At 27.8% G+C, this 19,497-nt stretch overlaps 2 protein-coding genes and 1 pseudogene across 6 annotated transcripts; 1 reads left to right on the top strand and 2 right to left on the bottom strand.

Annotated features, from left to right (window-relative positions):
* Positions 1–3,865: 3,865 nt before the first annotated feature.
* Positions 3,866–8,769, bottom strand: LOC107169231 (PAX3- and PAX7-binding protein 1). 2 transcript variants are annotated; one of them, XM_015518905.2, is made up of 15 exons: positions 8,485–8,769; positions 8,247–8,416; positions 8,035–8,179; positions 7,463–7,568; positions 7,247–7,401; positions 6,883–7,162; positions 6,636–6,825; positions 5,974–6,094; positions 5,733–5,918; positions 5,449–5,648; positions 4,885–5,035; positions 4,624–4,819; positions 4,365–4,569; positions 4,165–4,289; positions 3,866–4,085 (listed from the first exon to the last, which is right to left on the bottom strand). In XM_015518905.2, the coding sequence occupies exons 1-15, from the start codon at positions 8,663–8,665 to the stop codon at positions 4,046–4,048; spliced, it is 2,451 nt and encodes an 816-aa protein (XP_015374391.1). In that variant the 5' UTR covers positions 8,666–8,769; the 3' UTR covers positions 3,866–4,045. The 2 variants fall into 2 exon arrangements, with proteins under 2 accessions (XP_015374391.1, XP_015374392.1); XM_015518906.2 differs by lacking the exon at positions 8,485–8,769 and having other exon boundaries at positions 8,035–8,145; positions 8,247–8,387.
* Positions 8,770–11,409: 2,640 nt separating this feature from the next.
* On the top strand, positions 11,410–15,123 carry LOC149055566 (uncharacterized; annotated as a pseudogene). The gene is made up of 4 exons (XR_016191407.1): positions 11,410–11,433; positions 11,540–11,562; positions 13,992–14,252; positions 14,599–15,123. The product of XR_016191407.1 is annotated as an uncharacterized LOC149055566 (transcript).
* Positions 15,124–15,918: 795 nt separating this feature from the next.
* On the bottom strand, positions 15,919–19,270 carry LOC107169235 (protein numb-like). 3 transcript variants are annotated; one of them, XM_089227894.1, is made up of 5 exons: positions 18,882–19,270; positions 17,267–17,445; positions 16,997–17,158; positions 16,147–16,287; positions 15,919–16,060 (listed from the first exon to the last, which is right to left on the bottom strand). In XM_089227894.1, exons 2-5 carry the CDS (start codon positions 17,378–17,380, stop codon positions 15,947–15,949), a joined length of 531 nt encoding a protein of 176 aa, XP_089084020.1. In that variant the 5' UTR covers positions 17,381–17,445; positions 18,882–19,270; the 3' UTR covers positions 15,919–15,946. The 3 variants fall into 3 exon arrangements, with proteins under 3 accessions (XP_089084020.1, XP_089084019.1, XP_089084021.1); XM_089227893.1 differs by having other exon boundaries at positions 18,941–19,269; XM_089227895.1 differs by lacking the exon at positions 18,882–19,270 and adding an exon at positions 17,514–18,433.
* Positions 19,271–19,497: the final 227 nt, after the last annotated feature.

A 19,497-nucleotide genomic window follows, 5' to 3' on the forward strand; every position in this document is an offset into this window, starting at 1 on the left:
ATAAAATTGTGAACATTATAAAATTGTTGATCAATCACGCGCTCAAAGCCAAGGTGGTGCAACGCTTCGCCATTTCTTTTACACACACCGACACACTATAATGATAATTATTTACGGTTCAGTCTTCGGTGTTTACACATCACGTACAAAACCACATATGCATGCAATTAGAAAATGTCTTATTAAACTCCTTAAAAATTGCCTGCTACTGATCAGCTGTCCCCTTGTTATACAGTATTTGTGAATTTTATGAAGCACGTTTTATTAGTCATAAATAATTTGTAAGGGATAATACAACAATAAAACAGCGGGGTTTTTTAATTTTTATATAATATACGTATATCTTGGCGTAATACACGAATAACAATAATAATAATGCGTACTGGGTCATTGAATGGCATTCCATCTTCTACACACGCTTGTGATTTTATGTTATACAATAAGACGATGCCGTTGTAGCCATACTATAATAATTATTATTATAAATCGTGCACTCTTTAATGAACAATAAGTTGATAAGTTATAAGTTGTAACAATATCTAAATATGTCTAATGGAGTGTACAAAATAATAATAGAATACTATATATATTATTATATTCCATAGTAACGTATAATATAATTATACATAAATTCCAACGTTTTTCGTAAAAATCGTATCTAATTTGCAAAGTTGGCCGGACTGTTGAAAAACTTTGAATCACCGAGAGTTCAAATTGTTGAGTAAAATAAGTAATGAGAGAGCGAAAAAATTCTAATTACTGAGAGTTAAGAAAAATATTTCGTTTTTTGATAGGTATCATTGTATACGAAAAAAAAAATTGCATTTGAAAATGACATTGGGTGTATAGTGTATTGTATACAATATAAAAATTTAGTCTAAAGATTAAAAGACTTAAGCACCGAAATAATAAATTTTCAATCGATTCAACCAACGAAAAAAATTCTATTGACATTTATAAACATTTTTCAGTATTCTCATAGATAATTCATATTTCATTCTGTAACAAAAAATCTAAAAAATATAAAAACATTGTTATTGTTAAAGACATTTCATATTCAAATTTAGACAAAAATTACATATTATAATAAAACCAACAATAACGATTTTACTTGATTTGTTGCAATTTAAAAATATTCTTTGTCGATGCTTAAAACTTTTAATCTTTAGATTAAATTTTTGTATTGTATACACTATACACACAATGACATCTTCAAATGCAATTTTTTTTTAAAATTAATTTAATCTACTGAATAGTATTAATATCTATTCTAATAGGTAGTAAAATAAATTACTTTTTTTCACAATAATATTAAACAATTTACTTAGTAATATTATATGCTGACAGATCGTGTTCGCTCAGAATCATTTTTCGCATACAATGGTCTGTAATTCAAACTCAACACATCCATTACAGTGATTCTTTGATCTCTAGACACTTAATCTACATCAAAATGTTACCCACTTACTCGTTTGTTTTATTATTGGAAATAATCAAAATTTTATTTTTTAATTTTCTTCTAACTTTCTGAAATTTAATTTTTTCTATAGCTATTTGAAGCAAAACTTATGGAAAACTTAGTGTTGAATTTTATAACCTTAGATATAAACACAAACAGCTAGTATTATGAATTTTGAACTACAAAATAATTTGTAAATATTCATGGTGTTGACAAATTTTTGTCAATATTTGAAATTCAAATGCTAATAAAAATTTAATTTTAATTTCCAGTGGACATTTTTTTTGTGATAAAGATTGAAAAATTTACAAGTAATCTTGTATTAAATTTTCAAATCTTAGATCTAAAAAGAAAATGTTTTATGAATTTCTAGCTTAAAATAATTTGTGAATTTTCGTGATTTTTACGTATGTTATCAAAATTCAAACTTTGAATGCTAATAAAAAAAATTGTGACTATGAATTTATTTTATTTTTCAATTGTTATTGTAACAATATGTTAAGATCCTTATATTAAATTTTCAAGCTTTTCTACCTAACAAATAAATTTTTATCGATATTAATTTAAAAAAAAACTAATAATGATCGAAAATTTCAAATGCCTATGAATAGTTCAACTTAAGTCGAAATTTTTTGAAAATTGCATGGTGGATAGAATATATTTATATAAACATTCGGTGAAAATTTCATATATCTATGGTCATTCGTTTTAAAGTTACATCAAAAACCAAAATCGATTTTGTCGAAAAATGAGTGTGCGTAAAATTTCCCGTTTTTCCCTTAATTTTTAGTTTGTTTTTCTCGATTATTTAGAAAAGTATTAAGAATTTTTTACTTTTGACCCTCCAAAGTACCAACTAGATTCACTTTCTGATCGAACGAGGTACTGAAGTCAAAAATCGAAGCATTTTTACTGCCCCAAAACGTGATGACGGACACACAAAAAATAAAATAAAAACACACATGGTAAAATCAATACATTCATCGCTCCGCTCAGAGTCTAAAATCATGAAAATTCGAAAATTATTTCAAGCTAGAAATTCATTAAATTTTTTTAATAATCTATAATATATCCTTGACATCTGGCCTCCGCTTAGAATCGTTTTTCATATATAATATCATTGGATTCAAATTTAATTCCATCCATTATCCATTACAGTAACCCACTTGTAACCTACTATACAACAGAGCGACATCCACGACTTACCTGCATTTTATAATAAAAATTAAATATTTTAAATTATTTTTACTACACAAAAATTTGGAACCAGATTCTATTTTTGAAGACCATAATAATTATTTTAAAACCAATAGTTGATGGTATATTTGTATAGTATTCGTACTAATCTAAATACTATGTAAATACTATGTATTAAATCTAAAGCTTATTTAATAAACTCTATTTTTTAGTTTTTCAGTATTTTCAAGATTCATTTGTAATATTTTTTGAAGATTTAAATGTATTTAATGTAACAATCAAAATAACGTTTCGAAAAAACACTTTTTTATTCCTTGTACTGGACATAAAATTAATGTAACATCAGATTAATTGTATATTTGTCTTAGTTTGTAATTTTTAAATTCATTAGTTTTCAAATTCTCACTCATCAAAGGTAATAAATATATAAAATGTATTTACAGTCAGAAAGTCTTAAAATAGTTAATTTTATTTTTATAAGTAGGTACTCGTTAATTACTCATTGAGTCATAGGATGATATACTCAATTTTCGGTAGAAAATGAGAGGGCTTGATAATGTTTTTGATAGTTTTTTGCTGTTAAAATACTTTTAGATTATAATTATAAAATATACCAATTGTCGAAAGAACCTAAGTCAGCAGTTCCAATCCATGGACCAAGGCCAGTTGCAATGCACCATGAGCAATGTGGTACTAGGCAGCGGAAACACTTGGCAAGTATCTATGCCAAGGGTTCGAAAATGTTTATTGGAATTGAGATTTGTTTATGATTTTATACATATCGATATTGTTGTCTTATTTGTATGTGTGATAATATTTTATAATTAAACCTCTATATTAGGTAAGTGGCCTCAATGTTTTTTTTTTTACATTATTGGTGATCCGCACAACTAAAAAGATTGGGAACTGACGACTTAAGTTGTTAAAACTTTTTAGTAGTTATCTAAACGTGGATTATTATTTATCATTATTATTATTGTTATGAATTTTGCATGACTTCATGACTTCATAATGATAATATTTTAATAGTAATTATTACTAATTAGTATGTTTCTAATTATACTAAATTTAGTACAATTTAATAATTAATTATAATTTCTGTTTTTGCATTATCTTTTCACGCTTTATAATCAATTAAAATATACATAAAATAGACCGAAATTATATTTTAAACTGTAAGTCGACCATTAGAAACAATTTTCTTACACATTTTCAACAGAAAATCATTTTTATTAATAGTATAAATAAAATTAATTGTTACAAGATGTGAAAAATAACACATGGGAATACAAGTATTTATAATGAAATATATATAATTTCAATATTTAAATTTCATCATTACATTAGTAAGTAAGATGTTATACTTATGGAGTAAATCATGATGACATTTTATAGTCTGAGAACTTCGCTGAGTTTATCCAGGGCCAGCCTAATAAAAAAAATTATTGGATTTAAATAACAATGAAAAATAAACATTAGATAAGCAAATTACAAATATTTTAACATACTTTGCTTGTGGATGTGACTTATCTATCTCCATTGAAACTAATTTTGACTGGTTTAGAAATGGTGTTAGTTCTTTAGGGGTAGTGTTTCCATACGACAACCATGAACTAGGTAACATACGTGCAATCTAAAAACGTTAACATTTTTAATGATTATATTTAACTATATCTAATATGTTTACAAAAGTAAAAAAAAAATGTACCATTGTAATTTTCAAAATAGCTTCTAGTGGCTGTAATGTTCGAACAGATGTTAACAAATATCTGTTAAGTATTTGATTTATGGCTAAATCTATTAACACAACATCCTCAATGATTCGATGCCAACTCAAAATATTGCCCAATAATTTTACAGCCATGTTAAACTGCCTTTGAAAAAATACATTCATTCGACCAGTATTCATTACTCTGAAAGAAAAATAATTATAAAACATTAACTTTTTACATTTTAAACTAACTCACTGTCTAGATGATATTGGAATAAACACATCATAATCAACAGCATCTCGTATTCTGTCCACTATATTGGTCATTAACATCATCAATAATTTACTATCTGGATCAATAGTTGGGTACACGTCCAGAATATGCTTAACAACACTACAAATATGTTTGGTTTGTTTTGATGACAATGGATCCCACTGACTCGTAACCATTTCTATAAATTAAAAAGAAATATTTTTTATTTAAATGTTAAAATGTTTATTTGTCAGCATTACTTACGGTCAATTTTAATTAGCACGACTTTTTCGATAATTTTTGGGATTAATTCCAAATCAACATCTTTTGTCAACTTATCAATATTATTATTTCCTTTCATTGTATACTTTTGCATAGTTTTATACCAAAACATATCTTCTAACTTCACATCATCCTATAAAAATTACATGACTAACAATTATCTTACGAAATCTATACAATCATTATCAAACTAATAAATATTATAATATGAGTTGTCAAGATAATACAGTAAAACCAATATTAAACGGAATTTGATTAATAAATAGATAAGAGTATATGTTATTACATGTGTAACACTAACACATACTGGAACATTTAAATATATATTTAAAATGTAAATGTTTACAAAATGTAATACTATTTCAAGTTTTTCTTGCATATATAGATGCCCCATCATGTTATTTAAAAAATGTAAGTGGCATATTTTTTTGTGGGAATGTACTGCAAATACTTAATATAAATAATTTGACTGTATGATTGCAATTGGTTTTAAAATTAAGACTAATAAAGAATGAAGTTGATATGGTATACTAATAAAAGACATACCTCTAACGGATTCCATGTAAGCATTTCTATACGAACAAAAGGTCCCACTAACTTGGGTAAACACACATTTACATAAGCTTCAATATAGCTTTCCAAGTACTTCTTTTTCCATTCTAGCATATGTTTTAATACTAAATCAACTGATGCAAATTCTTCAAGAACATCGTCCAACAAAAGGTGTGAGTCACTTTTAATAACCTCTAAATATAAAAAGAATCACACATTAAATTCAAATATTTTAATATTTGTTATAATTAAGGTGTAGAGTATAAAATGATTTATACCTAATTGATTTCTAAATGCTGACGCATCTGTTTCAGGAACTTCTTCATCGCTAGACATTCCATCTGCGTGTTTACTTATTGCTTTTATTTCTCTCATTCTCATACGCCTGATACGACGACCTTCACGCTCTGCAGCTCTTCTTTGTTGTTCTTCAGATCTTGTGTGTGTTGATGACGTTCCTAATTCTATTTGAAGGTTAGAAATTAGATATCTAGGTAAATAACATTAATAAAAAATTACTATTAGTTGAAGATTCTTCTGCTTGATCTCGAACATCTTGTCTACGCCTGGCTACCAAATCTGTACGTCTTTTTTCATACATCTTAGATATACGTTGTTCCAATCCCACAATTGAAGGAATCTATTAAAAATCATTTGAATTGGTTGGAAAAAGTACATAATAAAAATAATAACAAGTAATTAAAACATTACCAAGTAATGCAATTGATCTAAGAATTTATAAAATTATAAACAAGAATCAACAAATATGAAAATAAATTAAAAAGTTATTGGACAACATTATTATAACAGCTTATTCAGACAGTAAAATGATATTAAAATCAATAATTGTTTATTTAATACTGGCTATAAAATATATATTCAATTAAATTATTTTTTTATTTTTTTTTTTTTTATCATTGTTCATTTCAAAAAAGTCAAATTATTAAAATATTTCACTATATTGCAATCATTAGAAAATATCAAATAATATGTATTGCATATCCACAACTACGTATTATTAAGTATTCACTAAAATAAAATTATTGATATTGTATCTTAAAACAATTTAAGAATGTTAACAATATTTATTTATTTTTTGTTAGAGCTAAAATGATCCAATTATTTCTTTAACAGTAGTCTGTCTATTGAATAACATCACTAAAATTAGAAAACACGCCTACCTTTTCATCAAGACATTCTACCAGATCAGTGACGTACCCACGCAAATCTTGATAAAACTGAAAACAATCATCCAATCCAGGAATATTGTTTCTTAGCATTTCAATTCTACTCTTAATCTCTGGTATTTCGTTTATCAAATCTTCATAGTATTTCTGATCTGGTATCTGATTCTTTTTCTTCTCATTAACTCTGAAATAAATATACAATTAAGACTTTAAAACCCTTGACTTATTCCATACGATCTACATTTCTTTAGATTTATTTATGATATCATCTATGTCCATAGTAGTCATCGGTGCTTGTGGAGCATAAGAGTCAGGGAATCGAGGTTTTTGATTCATTGATATTGGCATCGCAGCTTGCTCTTGTATAACCATATTGTTGTACATGACAGACATGCCAGCAGATTCCTGTTGCGCAGCAGCTAACTGTGATCCAGTTACTGCTTTTCTTATTTGTTGAGTTTCCCAATCATTATCTTCATCAAGTTCATCGGGGTCTTCAAACTCAGTGTTGTTAGTGTGATCTAAGATCAATTTATAATTTTAAAATATTTTAATTGTACTATTTTAATGTCTATATTACTAGTATAATTAAATTTTGTAATTACCAGCCATTGAAGTATGTAAGCTTTTTTTTCGATCTTCAGCTTGACTAACAATTCCTGACATCACAATAATACCGTCATCATCACTATCTTCTAATTCATCTTCTTCTCGCGTTAATCGTCGACCAGTAATTTGTTCATTGTCAACATTTGATTCACTAAAGCATTTATTTTTGTTAACATATAAATTTGGTTATTAAACATATATTCATAAAATACTTATGAGATTGTGATGATATTGGTATAAAATCTTCTCCCAAATCACGTGCTTGTTGTCTCCGTTTTCGAGCAGCATGAATTAATGCCGCGTCAGGAATTTGTCCCTCTAAAAATAAAATAATTATGTTATATGTTTGAAATGCACATAATTTTAAACTAAATTTCTGCCTTCTTCTAAATATATTTGGTCTGATAAATCCTCGTTTTTTATGATGCCAGTACAATCTACTTGCTAATTTGTTTAAACAATATTATGAAGAAGTAATTTTTAATTTTCTTAGTAGTTTCTCTAAGCATAAGGAAAAACTAAAGACAACCTGCAAAAAATATTGAAAAATCTCAATAAATGCAGTGTTTAACTTTTAACTCAAATTCACAGGCGTTTTTTCTTTTAGTAATTACATTACTTTCATATTTTTAATAATAAATACACGAATACACCACAATACAAGTTACCATAGTTTATAATTTTTCTTAATTTATTTGATTTTATATGATATTTTTTAAATTTGTGCTTAAAAATCGTAATAATTCACAGTCAAACAGTTTTTATTATAAAAGCTAAATCTTACTTTTTAATATAATTTTAACTTGATCAGGATTAGAAAATCGATGAGATGAAGAACTGTATGAATCAGGTTCCTCATCTGACGATACATAGCCGGCCATTTCAGCAGCTCGGCCTGTAAGCATTATTTCCTTTTCAACAGGTTTAGACTAAACATATTAAATAATAAAACATAAAACAAAATTATGAAATCAACATTATTTAACAATAAATTACATTGAAATGTGTTTGTTTTTCATTGATAATGGGTTTCATTGTATCAGGAATGGCTTTAGATTTTTTTCCATTTTCTACTTTATCTCGACCCATTTTTTCTTTATTCATTTGCTTTTTAATTTTTTTGCTATATGATGATTTTTTAACTTTGAATTCTTCGCCATCATCACCTTAAGAAATACAGTTATTACTCCATGATTGAAAATAATATTTGATAGTTAATTTGAAAATTACTCACATTCATTTAATTCATCACCAAAACTCAAAGTGTTAACTTTCTTAATTGTCTTTTCTTTTTGTGGTTTGTATATTTTCAGTACTGTATCCACATCCATTTTTTCTTCATTTTCATTGTCCTGGAGACCGTCCGAGTCTCTGACACGAAGGTTTCGTTTAGGTTTCCTAAATTGCATAGCCATTTATAACAGCGCTTTAAAAAAACAAAACTTAATACTAGAGACAATTAAAACTTAAAAGAGACAATTGTTTACTATTAATCGGAAAATTCTTAAACATGTAAATAAATTACAGTTCAAGTGGTCGTTGATAACATAATCAATATCAAGAATGACCAGTTCAGAGATAATAAATTCCCTCAAAAGATAATGAAAATATAACCGTTGATTATAAATACTGTATATTCTTATAAATGAATAATAATGATTAATGAACAATTGACAAATTATTGAATAGTATATTTTTATATAAAACAATATTTACCTGCAGTATTCTGAGTATTCATTTTGCAGCCTCTTAAGATTTTGGTTGGCGTGGTTTGTAATAATTCGTTCACAAGTTGGTCTTAAAATTAAAAGTGTCAAGTATAATAATATATCTTTTTAATTTAATGTATTATATATTATACAAATATCTATAACTTGTTAAATTGTATACATACTTTCGGTTGAATAAATTGAATCTTCAATAATTTCCTATTTCCTTTGATGGCTTCGATGAATTTTTACACCTAGTGGCCTCTAGGCAATTCTATAAAATATATTTGTAAATTATTAATTATTTTTATTTTGCAATGAAATTTTCAAAATATTTTGATGAGATTTGTTGTACGTATTTATAGAATTTGAGTTATATCAATTAATTAAATTATTTACTTGAATATTTATTAGGAACAGCATTTGTAATAAGCCGTGATTTAGAATCATTAGCATTTATATACATTTCTTTTTTAAAATAATCCGAACAAATGTATCGTTTTTTTCACTTTTTCGGATCTAAAGCTTTCAAACATATATTCCCTAAAATAAATTAAGAAAAAATATAAAATTTAATACTATTTGTTTATTTAAATACTCTACATTTTTAATTTTGTTTACTCTTTAAAAAAAATATTTACCAGAATTCATCACTATCCATGTTCTTAAAATTTCTGGATTTGATGGAAAGTCATGAAAAATATTATTGCTTGTCTTCCGCGTTTTATAGCAGTTAAAGTACATGCATTTATCACCTCCCGACATTTTTTTGTTAATTTAAAAATTATAAGCGCAATAAATTTAAATTTTCTTAAAAAATTCGCCCAATTATTTAAATGCACTTAAATGTAGGTGTGTGCGAGTGTCGATATTCGAATGAACTCAATTCAATGGAGTATATGAATGATTAATTTTAACCATTTTCAGATTTTCTATTTTTGTAGCTATTTAGGCAGGAAACATGTATAAAAATAGCCATATTTCCATAGTTATCAGTTATCACCGCAGACGATCATACGCAATTTTAACCATTTTCAGATTTTCTATTTTTGTAGCTATTTAGGCAGGAAACATGTTTAAAAATAGCCATATTTCCATAGTTATCAGTTATCACCGCAGACGATCATACGCGACCAGAGCGACACTAGCGATTACATGTTACGAGTTTACGACGTTATCCGATCGTACTAACAAGGCGACCGCAGCTGTATCCGATTATTTTGTGTATAGCAGTGAGCGATCTATAGCAGAGGTTCTCAAAGTGTGGGGCGCGCCCCTCCAGGAGGGCGCAAAAGCTTTATAGAGGGGGAGGGGGGCGCAAGACAAAAAACAAGCCCACCCATCACATTAAAATTGGCCTATTAATTAAAATATTTTATATAAAATACATTTGAAAATAAATTTGAAATATTAATATTAATATCAATATTTGTTGTGTCAGTTTTTGACATTTTTTTTACTCTAAACATGACTATTAAAATTATTTTTATGAGGGGGGGCTCAGGTCTGGGGTTAACTAAAAGGGGGGCCTGGCCTGAAACGTTTGAGAACCTCTGATCTATAGTATTTCTAATCAATGATATAACCAAGATCATGCGAAAAGTATTCAACGCTTCAACGGGCACCGATTTGCCGTTCTATATTATCTTTCTTCTATGGTAGACGCCAGACGGTAGTAACATTTAAATCTATTCTGTGGTAGTAACTAGTAAGTCTATAAGCCACAACGCCCACAACTATCAATTAATATTCTAGAGCCTAGACTCGAAATCTTGAAATTACTGCTACTGCTACAATAATGCAGTGATTAATCGTTTTTCTATGGCAATGATACATTACTTTTGGAGTTTTGGATGGATGAAACTGTATTTAGTTGGACGTATGACAAACATTCATCTGATGAATTCCTTAGGAATCTATCATAGACCTAATTAAGTTAATAGGTCTGTGGAATCAATGCAATCATACAATAATAGTATTATGTGACCTGATGAGTGGTTTTTTTTTTGGATTTTATTGGATACATCGACATAGGTACTTAAGGTACTTAAGAGGATGTGATACCCACTTATGTTAGCTCCGTCTTACAAGTGACAAGTGCGTAACATACCAAATTTTACGCTCGGAAAATCACGTTAAGCTTCGTTAGTTTAAAAATTAAAGTGAATTGAATTACAGTGGTCGCCGCTTATAGTGCTTTTAGTGATAAAAAATGTCAGGAACGGAACAAACAGCCGTCGTCTTCAGTGCATTTTTTGCCGCGTACTGTGAATTGTGATCAGAAATAATCATGTCGGAAATAAAAAATTACCCATTTTTATGTACACAAAGGGGGAAAAACGATTACGATCGGCCGTTCTAATCTTATCTAATGTGACCCACGTAATGAGTGTACTTCATATCGTAATATCGTTATGTTTGAAACCGTTTGTGTTCCCGTTATTACCGATATGTATACGGATGACAGTATACTCGTACGTATAGACCTATACGCAGAATTAGATACGTTAACAACTTGGAGCACATTATGATGGTTTCCATACCAAAAAAACAGTTGCAAATTACCAACTTTTTTAAAAGAACCTAAGTTTTAAATTTCGTATGTATGTATATTATTTTACTATATTAATTTTTAAATTTTAATTTAATTAATATGTAGGTACTACTGTATTTTGATATTTTTCACAGTATTTTTAATGTTTTGTACAAAATAAAATATGTATTTAAAAAAATTTTCGTTATTTTTTCGATATTTTTTGAGTCGCCGCTTATAGTGATTTCCGGTTACAGTGATCAAAATACTCTCGGACGGATGTGATCATTATAAGCGGCGACCACTGTATTATAAAATTTAAAAGTACCTAAGAATATTATTTAGACGACCTCATAGGCTTTTTACTATAATTTAATTTTGAAGCGAATTATAAGTATTTTTAAATTGTACGTCTTCAAATACTTATAGTTTGCTTCAAAATTTAAATTAATTAAAAAGCGAAAGCCCATAAGATCGTCTAAATAATATTCTTACTTTTAAATTTTATAACAGGTCAATTCATTCTAATTTTCAAACTATAACGGAGCTAATAAACGTGATCTGCTGTGACACGGTTCCTTTTTCTCTTTCTTTCCTTTCGAAATATTCAATATAGCCAATTTGTAAATCTGATTTTTAGAAATATGTGTATGGTAAAAACACTTATTTAAGTTAAATGGCTGATTTTTTACAATTTTTTTAAATATCAATATTTTCGTTAAGTAAATTACGATCTAGTTTATGTTAGAAACCTTGTAATTTCAAATAATAATAAAGTTTTTTTTAAATATTTTATAAGAACATTTTTAAATAAGTGCATGTTAAAATCTAATTATTTTTTTTATTGTATTTATTTTAATAATATATTAATATGTGATGTATAAACTTAAATTACTATAATTTACCTAACGAAAATATTGATATTTAAAAAAGTTGTAAAAAATCAGCCTTTTGACTTAAATAAGTGTTTTTACCATATACATTTTTCTGAAATTCAAATTTACAAATTGGCTATATTGAATATTTTCAGACAAAAATTTATCAATTTTTAAGTTTTTTATTTTCAGTATTAAAAAATAAAAAATGTAACGCAAGTGTCTATGGATTATATTCAAAAGAAATTTTTAAAAAATATTGATTAGAACAAAAGTTATTTCATTTGTCAGAATGTCAGATCTCTTTGGGACACTCTGTATATAATGTTATCGCAATCTTGTCGGAAGACGGACTTAATAATCGTTTTATAGCTATTTAATTGTTCAGTGTGTTTTTAATAACCAATACATTTTCCAGAATGCCACGTAAAGTTGACTTTGTTTTATGAATTAAAATTATAGGTATTCAACCATTTTTTTAAATTATTTATATTTTGTATACATTATTACATTATAATATTTCGTAGTGTATAATATTATTGATCAAATTATTATATAACTATTAACTATGTATTTTTAGTTCATGTATTAAAAATATTTTAACCCCCCCCCCCCCCCCCCCCCCGAAAATTGATCCAGCATACGTGCTTGATAGGTAGTATAAAATAATAGCGTAATAGTAATAGAGCGCCGTAACTGTAATTTACAATAATTCTCTACGCAATTATTATAATTTACTTAAATACCTATATCTTTTATCGTTGTGTCCTCTATTAGAAAGGTCTTGAACCTAATATTGCGAAATCATTTTTGAAATCTACAGTGTGGAACCCCTGTAAGTCGAATTTTCGAAACTCGAATTTTTTTTTCACCTCCAACCGATTCGAGTTATCCAGGTTCCACTGTATTAAACATTTATTGCTTTGTAATGTATTTTGTATAATTGTATTTCTAAACTTCTCGAGGTAGCAGATATATTAAAAGGATGTCGGATTGTCAGCGTACTATATTTGTTTTCTCTCTCTGACCAATGCGCATCATGCCAGCATAGTTAATTTACGTTCAGCAGAACCAACCCGGCGACTCCGTGTTATTAGAGTGAATTTTATATTAATAACATTATCTGTGTCTCTACGTTGACTATACTATGATATTTTAATTTTTATATAATTTATGACGGTTAAATTATTAAAATTTGAAAGTGCTTATAAGTTGTGTGGAAAATTCAACGTAGGAGCACAGGTAAGATTATAAAGTTTAATAATGGATCATGGATGAAGTAACAACACAAGGTTTGTTCTGCTAAACATAATTTTACTTACGTTCCGCAGAAAGAGAAAATAAATGTGACGCTAACCAAAATTGAGCGTTATTCGAATAAAATTTTATTTAAATGATTCAAACACATTTTTATTCGAATACCTAATCACCTAGATAAATTATTTCCCAACTCTAGCGCTAATATCGTTCTTAAATCTTAAATGTTAACTCCTGCTCCATCTCATATTATTTCTTATAAATAATACCTACTTGTGCAAATTATAAATATATAAATATAATTTTAACTTTCAATTTGCTTAGGTACTTAAATTAGTTGATGATGTATATAATTTTTCTTCTCTAGTATATCAATATATGGAAAGCTCCTGAAGGAACGTTTGACGATTTTAGTTACGGAAAATATGACGGGAACTAACAAGCAAAAACTACTTGTAATCGGGAGCCCTAAAGATCCTCAAAGTTTTAATGGTATAAGAGATTTACCTGTTCAATATGAACATAATCAAAAATCTTGGATGACAAATTCAATTTTTAAATACTTTCTGCAGCAGTGGGATATGGATTTATTTCAAACATTTCAAAAAAAGTTGCTTCTAATTGTCTAGTTCACTCAGGTCAAATCTCAATACATCTGATGGCGCACGGTTCTACAACTTGGGAAACAAAACAAAAAATAGGCGTTTAAAAACAACATCTACCTCAAGATATTCTTCTATCACAATCAAGCAAAGACGAAGACCAAAATTAAATTAACACTAAAAATAATTACTAACTAATATTAGCATGTTTACTTCATTTTCACTAAATAACTAACTAATAATATCAAAATTCATAATTTGTTATTGTCATTTGTAAATAGAACGTTAACAAACTTGTAATAGCATTTGTAATAATATGCTGAAACATTTTAATTTTAATAAAAAAAAAAAAGTTTTACTTTAAAAAAAACTTATACTTCACCATCTTAAACAAATTGAAAATAATTCAAGTGCAAAAGTCAATATATCCCAAGCAATTTGCGTGTTGGAGTCTGTGTGGGAGCAAATTTCACTACAAATGATAATACATCTTTTTAGTAATAACAAATTAAAAGTAGATAAATAATCAAATATAGAAGAAAGTTTAGTTTCTTGGTCCGCAAATCTACCTGTTTAGGACACTAAAGCACTCCTAGAATTTGAAAATGTAGATTCTGAACTTGTGACTTCCAGGTGCTGAACATATTAATTACAGTAATAATGAAGAAGAAATATGTAAAGAAAAAACAGATCATGATGAGAAAGTAAATACAGGAAAAGAAAAAGTTACATTGAGTCAAGCGTTTGATGCACTAGACAAATCAAAACAATTTTTAGCTACTATAACATTTTTCAAAAAGTTACAACCACACTAAACAACTTCAAATACTATTAGAAAATAAACTGTACAAACAACAACATTCATAAACCAAAATTACCCAATATTCAAAAAGTTAATATGAATTAGTTGTTTCATTAATTATTTTCAATTATTAAACATATCATAATGTCATTAAAAAAAAAATCAAAGACTGTATGTGTAAATCAGGGCTTTGCACCTGAAATAATGAATTTGGGTATTAAAAGCCTGTATTGAAAATTGATACCCGCTTTTAAATATTATCTGTGCCAAATTCTTCAATAATTTAACCTTTAAGTATTAGGTTTAGGTTTTTGGTTTAGGCTTTGACATAATGTAAGATATTATTTTATATTAAAATTGTTTGTAATGTTTTGTTAGTTTTGCTGTTTTTCCTGTAATTAAAAAGAAATTAAACATAATAATTATATGTTTATTTATCTTATACTTTTTGTATTACATTTTGTAAGTATACTTGTATACTTATGATTAATGGTACATTTTTATTAAAAATATTAATATACTGTTCAAAGTTTTATTGAAATAGTAGTAATTAATAATACATTTTTATATTTCAGTATGGAGAAATGTTTGCATTAATAATAAATTTTAATTCATATCTTGAGTTTTTATGTATGCTATATAATATTTTATATAATATGGAATTGGCTAATACCATTCCTGCACGGCAATATTCATATAAAAATATTTTTAATTAAAAGTACATGAGATAGGTGGTAAATTGTTTTATTGATAAAATACTAAGACCTTTGTAATTTTAATATTTATTTAAAATTGTTAAATGATTAAAACACATATACAATAATATATATATATATATATATATATATATATATATAGAATATATTAGTATGTTTACTTTATACAAAATATTTAAATGTTTTGTACTCTTAAGCTTATTTAACCTATAGATCTGGTACTCATCATTGTATTTGTTGCAGATCCTTCCCGTATAGTTTTCCGCCTCAAACATACTCGAAAGGCAAATCCCACTGCCCTACATAGTCGCTCACTCTATATAAAATTTTTAACTGTTATTTATTTAACAAGTAAATAATAAAATTATATTACATTTCTAAAATAACATAGAAAATACATACCAAAAAATCAGTAACAATGATCAAATAACACAGCCATCGATTATTGTGAGAGTCTCTGCAAGTGTAGAATAACTGATCTGCATTATCCTCGGACGATGCACAAAATATTACATTTTCAATAGTTTGAGCCAGAATTAAATTCTAAAAATGTAAAAAATAAATATCTATTCTTACTTAAAATCTATTTATCACTCAAAATAATATATTGATCCTTTGCTAATAATTGTAAGTGTAGGTTGTTATTCACCATTATTAAGCCATCAAAAAATATTGTATATATTTGACAAGCTAAAAGTCTAAAACATTCTATTCATCTATTTGATCTATCGATAATTGGTACTCACATATCACTTATGGTAAGCACGTTTTTGAAGTTTTTTTAATTTATAGAAATATCAGGTAGGTATATAAGTATATTTTGTTATTACTAAAATAGGTACCAACTAATAACTATTATTACCCTACCGCCTCATCATTTCACATTGATGTTTAATGGTACTATTGTTTATTATTATAATAGTGCAAAAGGTGATATTTTAAATATTTAATTTAAAGGAAATAAATAGATATAGGTATATTTCAAACATTGATAAAGAAGTGTGCTTAAAGTTTACTCAAACTTCTTTACTTATGTAAGTATAAGCTAACGAAAAGTTTAAAAAACATTATTCCTTCCCTTAAATTTGACTAAATCTTTGTCCACGCTTATAAATAATAATGGTAGTTCAAGTGCTAAGTTTACACTGCAGTTATACACCTTCATCATTCATATTAGATTTATTGGCTTTTTTCTACAGATACACCTCATTTATTATTTGAATCCGAAAATGTTATTGAATTATTATGTTACCTTTGATCTTTTGTCAACAATTCTTAATTCGTATCCTGTTATCCACAAAACAGCTGAATTCGGATGAGAAATTCCTGTTTTATATTCCTGATATAATTTAGCAAATGATTCACGGCATATTTTTGAATTTGTGGGTTCCGATACTTCAACGCATCCCAAATACTATAGAAAAATAAAAGGTAAAAATATGTAATCTCAAACTAAACAAATATACAGGTAATTCCTTCTTATTAATAGTATTTAATCTATGGTTATCGTTACTATACTTACGCCAACGTTAAAAGAACAATTTCCATCCAATATGCCGATTTCGTCTTGGGGCCATCGATTAATTGTATTATTTACGACATGTCCAATGCAATTTCTTCTTCTATAATTTGTCATTTTATTTTTACACAATATGTCTAAATCGACAACAATAAGTCGGCAGTGGCAGCTGTATAAACGTTCTACAGTAGGGGGTCAAATTAAAAATATATTATTTTATTTGTTATTGTTATTAATCTGTATGCCATACAAATCAAAACTTAGTCATATATACGACATGCGACGTCCTAGACGTGGTGTCGTACACACGTCATTATGCGTTCATTATATGATACTTCACGAAAGTCTAATAAAACATTGCCTTCTAATTCATATAAATATTATAATTCAATATCCAATGAAAGTCCTAACCTAACCAAACGCGTTATGTGTTACGTATGATGAGGGTTAGAAATTCCGGTAATTTGTATAATTTTACTATAAAATAGGTAATTATTATTCTTGAATTATCATACTGAATAACATGGTATATGTAATATATGTATAACGTAGCAGTGCATATTTTTAAGAGGACGTTATACCTGTGTTGTCTCCGTGTCACAAGTGCATAACATACCAAATTTTACGCTCAGCAGATCACGTTTGGCTCAGTGAATTTAAAATGTAGAGAGAATAAAAATTAAAGGTAACATTATTATCGAGGGCTTCTCATAGGCTTTTATTTTAATTTTATAGCGAGTAATGAGTGAGTATTTTAAAATTGTAAATCGTTTGTTTGTCTTAAAATACTCATAACTCGCTTTGAAATTAAAATATAATAAAAATCCTAGGAGAAGCCCTCGATTACGATGTGACCTTTAATTTTTATAAGAGGTCAATTCACTCTAAATGTTAAGCTCACGGAACTAAACGTGATCTACAGAGCGTAAAATTTGGTATGTTATGCACTATTGTAAAAGACGGAGCAACACGTGCGGACATAACGTCCTTATCTTAAGGAATTTTCACTAGGCGACAAAAAACAATATAGGTATATGTGCAAAACAAACTATTAAATTATATACAGTAGAGAATGGTGATGAAAATTATATCATGTTCGTCCATCATCATAACAATTAGAAATAAATGGCAAAATTTTATAAAAGTGGGTCATCATTAATTATTGAAAATAAGAGATAATTTGAAGGAAGATATAATATTTATTCATTACTTAATAATTAATTGTTAACACGGGTAATATAAAAATTCTCCGATTAAAAATTGTTACATAGTTTATTGATTTAAAATGCACTGTTATAATGTTATTAAAGCGTGTGCCATGCAGATAGTAGGTAGGTACTTTATATTATTATGCGATCGTCAAATTTATTTCCACTCTAAAAAAAAAAAAAAAACGAATACCAATTATTTGTTTTGTGTAAAACTGCATATTAGATATTATTATTAAGTATTATAATTTTCTAAAATGCCATTGAACAGGTCGCTAGCCAGCTGGACAATGCCTACGTCAACACCACGGACTAAGATATCTTAGTCCGTGGTCAACACTCATCATTGTATATTAAAGTAGATAATATCAAACTATATTATTGTCATACATATTATACGTAATACCTACATGGCAAAATATATATTATAATATTGTCTGGACACGGGAAAAATATTCGTTTTATTTACTTTTCTTTGGAACGGTATCTTCGTCGACTACAGCGGCGGTCGGCGTCGGGCACTGTGAAGTATACTGAACAACTGAACTAGCGAACTATGGCGACGATCAAATGGCGTATGGCCGTGCGTATTTGCGGAATACGATGATAATAATAATATAACGACTTTAATAAGTTTAAAATAAAATAAATAAACGATAACGTCACGTGCCCGATAATAATATAATATTGGTCATCATCGGTTGTCGGACAAAACCGGAAATACGACTACACAATCATTGGAAACGCCGAGCAGTTGACGACGGTCGCCGAAAATCGAGATGGTGAAAATGAAGAAATAATCGTCCGAACGATTCGGAACTTCATCTGCGGAGAGAAATCACCGCGAGTAACCTGTTTTCTCCTACTCGAGTAACGATGAGTGATGATTCGTGCGATGCAGTGCAGTTAGCCAACCTGCGAGCGAGCCCCCCCGCGGGGGTAAATGTGTACACATTGCCGGGGAGGCGCAAGCGGGCATCACGAAGTAATATTATTTTTATTTCACGATGCAGGAATAAAATGAAA

This window comes from Diuraphis noxia, unplaced genomic scaffold (assembly GCF_037042655.1).
Source record: "Diuraphis noxia isolate RWA-SAM2 unplaced genomic scaffold, SU_Dnox_SAM2 contig0004, whole genome shotgun sequence".
In the NCBI taxonomy this organism is placed as follows: Eukaryota; Metazoa; Arthropoda; class Insecta; order Hemiptera; family Aphididae; genus Diuraphis; species Diuraphis noxia.